Genomic DNA, 9,123 nt, shown 5'->3' on the forward strand with positions numbered 1-9,123 from the left:
TCTCTGCACTGTGACAGTTACCAGCCACTCCCTGAATCTCTGCACTGTGACAGTTACCAGCCACTCCCTGAATCTCTGCACTGTGACAGTTACCAGCCACTCCCTGAATCTCTGCACTGTGACAGTTACCAGCCACTCCCTGAATCTCTGCACTGTGACAGTTACCAGCCACTCCCTGAATCTCTGCACTGTGACAGTTGCCAGCCACTCCCTGAATCTCTGCACTGTGAGTTACCAGCCACTGCCTGAATCTCTGCACTGTGACAGTTGCCAGCCACTGCCTGAATCTCTGCACTGTGACAGTTGCCAGCCTTTCACTGAATCTCTGCACTGTGACAGTTATCAGCCACTCCCTGACTCTCTGCACTGTGACAGTTGCCTGCCACTCCCTGACTCTCTGCACTGTGACAGTTGCCTGCCACTCCCTGAATCTCTGCACTGTGACAGTTACCAGCCACTCCCTGAATCTCTGCACTGTGACAGTTGCCAGCCTTTCACTGATTCTCTGCGCTGTGACAGTTACCAGCCACTCCCTGAATCTCTGCGCTGTGACAGTTACCAGCCGCTCCCTGAATCTCTGCGCTGTGACAGTTGCCAGCCGCTCCCTGAATCTCTGCACTGTGACAGTTGCCAGCCTTTCACTGAATCTCTGCGCTGTGACAGTTACCAGCCACTCCCTGAATCTCTGCACTGTGACAGTTGCCAGCCGCTCCCTGAATCTCTGCGCTGTGACAGTTGCCAGCCGCTCCCTGAATCTCTGCACTGTGACAGTTGCCAGCCTTTCACTGAATCTCTGCGCTGTGACAGTTACCAGCCGCTCCCTGAATCTCTGCACTGTGACAGTTGCCAGCCGCTCCCTGAATCTCTGCACTGTGACAGTTGCCAGACGTTCCCTGAATCTCTGCACTGTGACAGTTGCCAGCCGCTCCCTGAATCTCTGCACTGTGACAGTTGCCAACCGCTCCCTGAATCTCTGCACTGTGACAGTTGCCAGCCGCTCCCTGAATCTCTGCACTGTGACAGTTGCCAGCCGCTCCCTGAATCTCTGCACTGTGACAGTTGCCAGCCGCTCCCTGAATCTCTGCACTGTGACAGTTGCCAGCCGCTCCCTGAATCTCTGCACTGTGACAGTTACCAGACATTCACTGAGTGTCTGCACTGTCAGTTACCAGTCACTTCCTGAATCTCTGCACTGTGACAGTTACCAGTCACTTGAATTTCTGCACCAAGATGCAAAATCACTGTCTAATAAGACTCCTGGAATGTAGACAGAAGCCCCCCCTTGCTGTGCACAAGCTGCCTGGCCACATTCAGGAGGGAGGGGCTGCAGAGACCTGACAGGATAGAATGTGTGCAGGTGGGTGGGGCTGCAGAGACAGGACAGGATAGAATGTATGCAGGTGGGTGGGGCTGCAGAGACAGGACAGGATAGAATGTGTGCAGGAGGGCGAGGCTGCAGAGACCTGACAGAATGGAATGTGTGCAGAAGGGCGGGGCTGCAGAGACCTGACAGGGTAGAATGTGTCCGAGGGGCGGGGCTGCAGAGACCTGACAGGATAGAATGTGTGCAGGAGGGCGGGGCTGCAGAGACCTGACAGGGTAGAATGTGTGTCCGAAGGGCGGGGCTGCAGAGATCTGACAGGATAGAATGTGTGCAGGAGGGCGGGGCTGCAGAGACCTGACAGGGTAGAATGTGTGTCCGAGGGGCGGGGCTGCAGAGACCTGACAGGATAGAATGTGTGCAGGAGGGCGGGGCTGCAGAGACCTGACAGGGTAGAATGTGTGTCCGAGGGGCGGGCTGCAGAGACCTGACAGGGTGGAATGTGTGTCCGAGGGGAGGGGCTGCAAAGACGTGACAGGATGGAATGTGTGCAGGAGGGCGGGGCTGCAGGGACCTGACAGGATGGAATGTGTGCAGGAGGGCGGGGCTGCAGAGACCTGACAGGATGGAATGTGTGCAGGAGGGCGGGGCTGCAGAGACCTGACAGGATCAAATGTGTGCAGGAGGGCGGGGCTGCAGAGACCTGACAGGATCGAATGTGTGGAGAAGGGCGGGGCTGCAGGGACCTGACAGGATCGAATGTGTGCAGGAGGGTGGGGCTGCAGAGACCTGACAGGATAGAATGTGTGTAGGAGGGCGGGGCTGCAGAGACCTGACAGGATAGAATGTGTGCAGGAGTGCGGGGCTGCAGAGACCTGACAGGGTAGAATGTGTGCGGGGCTGCAGAGACCTGACGGGATATATTATATACAGGAGGGTGGGGCTGCAAAAACCTGATAGGATAAGAATGTGTGCTGGAGGGTGGGGCTGCAGAGACCTGACAGGATAGAATGTGTGCAGGAGGGTGGGGCTGTAGAGATCTGACAGGATAGAATGTGTGCAGGAGGGCGGGGTTGTAGAGATCTGACAGGATAGAATGTGTGCAGAAGGGCGGGGCTGCAGAGATCTGACAGGATAGAATGTGTGCAGAAGGGCGGGGCTGCAGAGACCTGACAGGATAGAATGTGTGCAGAAGGGTGGGACTGCAGAGACCTGACAGGATAGAATGTGTGCAGGAGGGCGGGGCTGCACAGACCTGACAGGATATAATCCTATGCACGAGGGGAGGGGCTGCAGGGACCTGACAGGATAGAATGTTTGTAGGAGGGCGGGGCTGCAGAAACCTGATGAGATAATATATTCATGACTTGGAATTTGCATATTTTTCATTATCAGTAGGCGCTAAATTAGATTGGACTCACTTGCATTAAAGAGGCATCAAAATAACCTCAAAATACTTGCATTAAAATTACATAATGAATACACTTGCTTAATTTTTTATGAATTAATATTATCAAATGAGTCAGTTTGCACATTGTAAAATGTTTCCTCTTCCTGACTTACTTTCTTTAAATTTTTTCTTCTTCTCCAAGGTTTTTTCCCCTTAAACACTTGAGCAATAGCGCTTCTTCCATTCATTTGCCTATAACTTTATCACTATCCATCACAACAAAACAATCTATAGCTTGTTTTAGTTGCCACCAATTACGCTTTGTTTGGGTGGTACTTTGCTAAGAATTATTTTATTCTAAATGCATTTTAACGGGAATAAGAAAAGAATGGGAAAATTCATTTTCTCAGTTTTCGGCTATTAGGTCTGGAAATCCGCAAACGCAAAACGCAACCGCTAGCGTTTTGTCTGAGCGGTTTGCAAGCGGATTCATGCGCGTTTTTGGTCGTGTTTTGCAACATTGTATTTTTTTGCCCAGAGGGTGCGTAGCGTTTTGCGTTTTGCGTTTTTATCCTGATTGGTCCTGTGAATTATTTTTCATTTTGTTAGTGTGCTGAACCGCAAAACGCTAGCAAAACCGCTCAGTTTAGGTTTTGCTGAGCGTTTCCGCTAGCGGTTCAATACTTTACATTGAAGCGCTAACGCTCCCAAAATGCTGCAGGTCCTGCGTTTGCGTTTCTGAGAAACGCAAACGCTCCTGTGGAAGTTGCCCCATCCATTAACATTAGCCCAGCGTTTTGGCAAACTGCTAGCGTATCGCAGTGCTGCCAAAACGCTGCCAAAAGCGCTCCTGTGGGTTCCAGCCCTTATAGTTTTAAAATAATACATGCTACCATAATTAAAACACACATTTTATTTGCTCGTTTGTTCCAGTTATTGCAATGTTTAAAATATTTCCCTAGTACAATGTATGAGGCTAATATTTTATTTGGAAATAAGGGTGTATTTTTTTTATTTTACGTCCATCACTATTTACAACAAGCCCATGATTTAAAAAAAATAACAGTAATATACCCTCTTGACGTACATATTAACAAAAAATTCAGTCCCCAAGGTAACTATTTATGGGGGTTTTTATGTTGATTTTTTTTTTTTGTACAACAAAAAAAACTGGATACTATGGGATAGTAGGAAGGTAAGGTGGACTTACCTCCCTCTAGCAGTGGAAAACAAAACTCTGAGGTAGAGTAGAATGCATTTATTAAACAGTGTAACTCCTAAAGATGCAACGCGTTTCGCGGGCCACAGCACCGCTTCCTCAGGCCATACAGGAGTTCAAAAAAGCTGTATCCAATCCAAGTATTGAATGAGCACCAATACTTGGATTGGATACAGCTTTTTTGAACTCCTGTATGGCCTGAGGAAGCGGTGCTGTGGCCCGCGAAACGCGTTGCATCTTTAGGAGTTACACTGTTTAATAAATGCATTCTACTCTACCTCAGAGTTTTGTTTTCCACTGCTAGAGGGAGGTAAGTCCACCTTACCTTCCCTCTTTTTACTGTTTTTAAATAATAGTGTTTTTACTCTTTTTGGCGCCTCTGTTCTATCTGCGTTTGATACATATTACTTATCCACCCTTGGTGGAGGGGTACGCCCCCTTTTTTTCCTATCTACAGAGAGCGACTTTTATACCCGAGTGGGGTCGGGTACCAATTCTCCCCACCTGCCTTTCAAGTGGTTGCCTGCTGGTGACCCTTTTTTGTGAGTATATTTCTGCACGAACTATCTAGACAGATTTTCTCTGTTAAAACTATATTGCACTATTGGGCTCTCGGTGCCCTGTTTTTTCTTTTGGATACTATGGGAGCTTGTGGGAGGGAAATAGTTAATTTTAAATGTAAATCTGACTTTTTATTATAAAAAAAAAATGTATGTAGGTATAATTTTACTATTTTGCAACAAGATGTTCTCGTGCATTTCTTTCTGTACGATAAACAGGAAGCAGTGCGTGGACGTTTAAGTATTGGCTTTTGTGAGTGCCGCTCATTCACTCAGGGACTTGGATTAATGATTGGGAACTGTATTCCAAATCATTCATCCCCCGTCTACCGATTGACCACAAGAAAGGGCGCGGGGGGGGGGGGGGGGGGGGGGGAGTGCATGATGGCAAGGGAGGGCTATCTACATCCCTGAAAGTTAAAACATGGACGTAGATGCTCGTGCCGGGGGAGGGGAAGTGATTACATTTATCACAGGTGGCAACATATTTTTGTACTGGCAGGTGCAAATGTTTAGTGAGAGCTCTAAAGACAGTAGAAAAGATCTCTGGTCTCCCAGCAATGCTTGCTCAGGTTTCTGTGGGAAAAGCATCTGCTGTATGGTAAAAATGCTGCAGATCGGGACTTTGCATTGCGTTTAGCGGAACGTAAAAAAGCAGAGCCCTTAAAAATAGCAGATGGAAGCGCAAGCTATCAGTTTGCATATGCGCTGCTGCATCACCGAACAGGGACGTATTTGGTCCTAGTGGGAACCAACCCTCAGTAACAAGACTGTATATTCTGTAACGCGCTATATAAATACTAATTAATGATATTAATGAGACACTGAAGGGGAAAAAAATGATGATATAATGAATTGTATGTATAGTACAGATAATTACTAGAACATTAGTAGCAAGGAAAATATGCTCATATTTTTATTTTCAGTTATATAGTGTTTTTTATAACATTGCTTCATTCTCTAATATTTGTAGTTTACACACTACTCAGCATTCTAAGTGGTTTTACAGAGCAGACTTGTGAACTATTGACCTGTCCCCTGGAGAGAAAAATAAAATACAGTGACTGACAGTTGAGATAATAAGCTTCAGAAGACAGAGCTCTCTGCCACAGAAAGTCGTGGAGCTCAGTGGCTTTTTTGCATAGATAACTGGAGATTCTTCACTCTTCTTGTACTGGAAACAATATTAGACCTATGTCTCTGCTCCTAATGTTTGATTTCTTAGCTGTACTACACACACAATCATCATATTTTTTTCACTTCTCTTTAATTTGCAATCCTTTGATGTGTTTTCTTTCTCTTCTTTTCAGACGTGCCCCCAGCAGAGCAGGAGAAGCTATTTGTACAGAAGCTGCGGCAATGTTGCGTCCTGTTCGACTTTGTTTCGGATCCGTTAAGCGATCTGAAATGGAAGGAGGTGAAGAGGGCGGCCCTGAGCGAGATGGTGGAATACATCACGCACAATCGCAATGTCATCACAGAGCCCATCTACCCAGAGGTGGTGCACATGGTGAGTGCCGTGATGAGTCACAGGGTGGGCGGGGTTATACGTCTGGCTTCCTGTGACGTGACAAGTGCTCCGCCCAGCCCTCATTACATCAGGGTTTGTGGTGTATCCTAAAGTATTGCCCTGAGCTTGACAGCCCGTCAGTGAGTCAGAACCGCCCCAGTCTTTCCGTTACCGCCGTGTGAAACGTTACTCATCGATTTCAAAAAGTTCAAAGTTAAAGCATAACTTCAGGCGAATCTGTAACGAGATGCACTGTGATCCAGTTATACGGTAACTAAACCCAGAACTCAGCGAGGGAGATTCTGACAGAATTTGCATTTATCCACAACATGACTGCTAAGTATTACCGTACATTTGGAAGTGAACTTGACAAATGTAAAAGTTGTTTTTTGCATACTGGTAGCTACCCATACAGGATTAAGACCTTCAAGTGAACCTTAAAGGGAACCTTAACTGAGAGGGATATGGATGTTTGCTTTTAGGCTGCTTTCACAGTGGGACGTTACAGATGCACGTTAGAGCAGCCTTTAATGCAGCCCAACTCACAGTAATGAAAAATCAATGGGCTGTTCACAGTGCTCACCTTGCGTTGCAGTGTAACGCTAGACGTCAAGAGAAGGTACTGCATGCTGTACGTTATACACGGCTAAGCCGCGTTAGACTGCTTGCACATGCTCAGTAATGTTGGGGAGGAGGGGAGAGCGGCCAGGCACATGGCTAATTAATATTCACTGCACTTTGTGACGTGCAGTGTTTACTTCCTGGAGCGACCGCTTTGTGCTGCGATTGGCTGGCGGGACCACGTGATGCCGCATGCGTCCAAGAGTACGCATCACGGACGCCAGAGTGAGCTGCACAACGCGGCTCGCTCTGATGTCCACATCCAACACCACCAAGCGTTGCGTTAGGGGCACGTTATGCGACCATAACGTCTCCTAAAACGCAACGTCCTGGTGGGAAAGTAACCTTAAACAATACCAGTAGCCTGGCAATCCTGCTGATCTCTTTGGCTGCAGTAGTGGCTGAATCACACACCTGAAACAAGCATGCAGCTAATCCAAGCTGACTTCACTCAGAGCACCTGATCTGCATGCTTGTTGAGGGGCTGTGGCTTAAAGGGATACTGTAGGGGGGTCGGGGGAAAATGAGTTGAACTTACCCGGGGCTTCTAATGGTCCCCCGCAGACATCCTGTGTTGGCGCAGCCGCTCACCGATGCTCCGGCCCCGCCTCCAGTTCACTTCTGGAATTTCTGACTTTAAAGTCAGAAAACCACTGCGCCTGCATTGCCATGTCCTCACTCCCGCTGATGTCACCAGGAGTGTACTGCGCAGACACAGACCATACTGGGCCTGCGCTGTGCGCTCTTGGTGACATCAGCGGGATCGAGGACACGGCAACGCAGGCGCAGTGGTTTTCTGACTTTAAAGTCAGAAATTTCAGAAGTGAACTGGAGGCGGGGCCGGAGCATAGGTGAGTGGCTGCACCAACACAGGATGTCTGCGGGGGACCATTAGAAGCCCTGGGTAAGTTCAACTCATTTTCCCCCGACCCCCCTACAGTATCCCTTTAAAGTATTAGTGACACAGGATCAGCAGGAGAGTCAGGCAACTGGTATTATTTTAAAAGGAAAAATCCATATCATTCTCAGTTTAGGTTCCGTTTAAAACGGACCTGAACTCAGAACGTCCTCTCTGCTCTAAAAGATAAACAACATAATAACCGTTAAAATATAAGCAAATGTATGACAGCGCTCCTCTTCTAGAATCCAGTGTATCTGCAAAATTCGAAGCAAACTGTACATAGTGCGTTACTGTAGGATTAGGCAGTAAAACCAATAAACACCCCAGGTGATTAGTGAAAAAACGGTGATCCACACAGTGTGCTGATACATCAGACTCTCCCTCTTTAGAAGCTGCTCACCAGATTATCTCCACCTCAGATCCAGGTGGGTCTAGCGCTTGAAGTCATGGTAAACCAGGCAACACCAATTTCTCTTTTCCTCGTGGCCAAAAAAAGTTTTAATCCAGTTTCCATAAAAGACAAGATCATAAAACAATCGCTCATAGCGTAACATTAAAAAGCATATGCAAAACAGCCCGCGCCATCCAGCGCACTTGCGTGGTCAAAATGCTAAGGGCCCTTTCACACCAGAGGGCTTTTTTAGCGTTTTAACGCCACGGCCGAAGTTGGGGGTTTTCCTAGGTAAAAGAAAGTCCATAGACTTTCATTTTACCATTGACACTAAACGCCGCGTTTTGGAGCGTTGCGTTTCAACGCTCCCAGGCGCTTTTTCTGGGCCTACCGCGGCGTTTCTCATTACAATTGATTGTAATGTATAGGCGTTAAAACGCCTTCAAAACACCTTGAAAACGCCTGCAGCCAAAACGCAGCGTTTTAGCCTTTCACCGCTGCCTGTAGTGTGAAAGAGCCCTAAGAGCGCCTATCTGGCTGATTAGCCTAGCGGTTTCACCCCCTCTGGTGGCGTCCCGTTCCTCCACCGCGGCAGGTCCGCTCTTTCGATCAATGGTTCCCGGCCGGCCCGGGTATACCTCCGCATCCAGTGATGCCACTGCCAAGGAGATCCAACAGGATTGCCAGGCAACTAGAATGGTTTATAAGGAAATGTGGCAGCCCTCATATCCCGCTCATTTCAGGAGTCCTTTAAGAAAGAAAGCCTGCGTATGTAGTGACCGCGTGCGACGCCCATGTGCATATGTTTCTAATTGTGCATGGAACCCCGTCATCTGTACCCTCAGGCACACGGGCCATGGGGTCTAATGGGTCTGTATTCTGGTTACTTAAGGTTAAAAGACCACTCCAGCGAAAAAAAATTAGCAGTGAAACTCTGACAGAACTGACAGGGTTTGGAATGGTCCATCTTCTCATGGGGGATTCTGAGGGGGAGATTTATCAACGCATTACCGACAGTTTTTTCTTCTAAAACTGTTCTAACTGTTCTAACCAGCAGAACAGTTCTGCATGACAGTAAGAACCTTCCCAAAGCCTGTGTAATAGCGGCAGTTTAGCGTGGATTTCTAGAGCTACACGACAGTTAAGAAAAGTGCAAATCCATTCCTTAACCTCCTTGGCGGTTCAATTTGTTCGCCAAGGAGGCTGCATT

The 9,123-nt window shown here is 47.8% G+C and overlaps 1 protein-coding gene across 2 annotated transcripts in view; it reads left to right on the top strand.

The window, feature by feature from the left end:
- Positions 1-9,123, top strand: part of PPP2R5C (protein phosphatase 2 regulatory subunit B'gamma) — a 224,364-nt gene that overhangs the window by 145,371 nt on the left and 69,870 nt on the right. For both annotated transcript variants that reach the window (XM_068254708.1, XM_068254709.1), the window contains one exon: positions 5,801-6,000. In XM_068254708.1, coding sequence (XP_068110809.1) covers positions 5,801-6,000 — 200 coding nt within the window. The remainder of the gene's footprint in view (positions 1-5,800; positions 6,001-9,123) is intronic.

This window comes from Hyperolius riggenbachi, chromosome 9, assembly GCF_040937935.1.
Source record: "Hyperolius riggenbachi isolate aHypRig1 chromosome 9, aHypRig1.pri, whole genome shotgun sequence".
Classification (NCBI taxonomy): Eukaryota; Metazoa; Chordata; class Amphibia; order Anura; family Hyperoliidae; genus Hyperolius; species Hyperolius riggenbachi.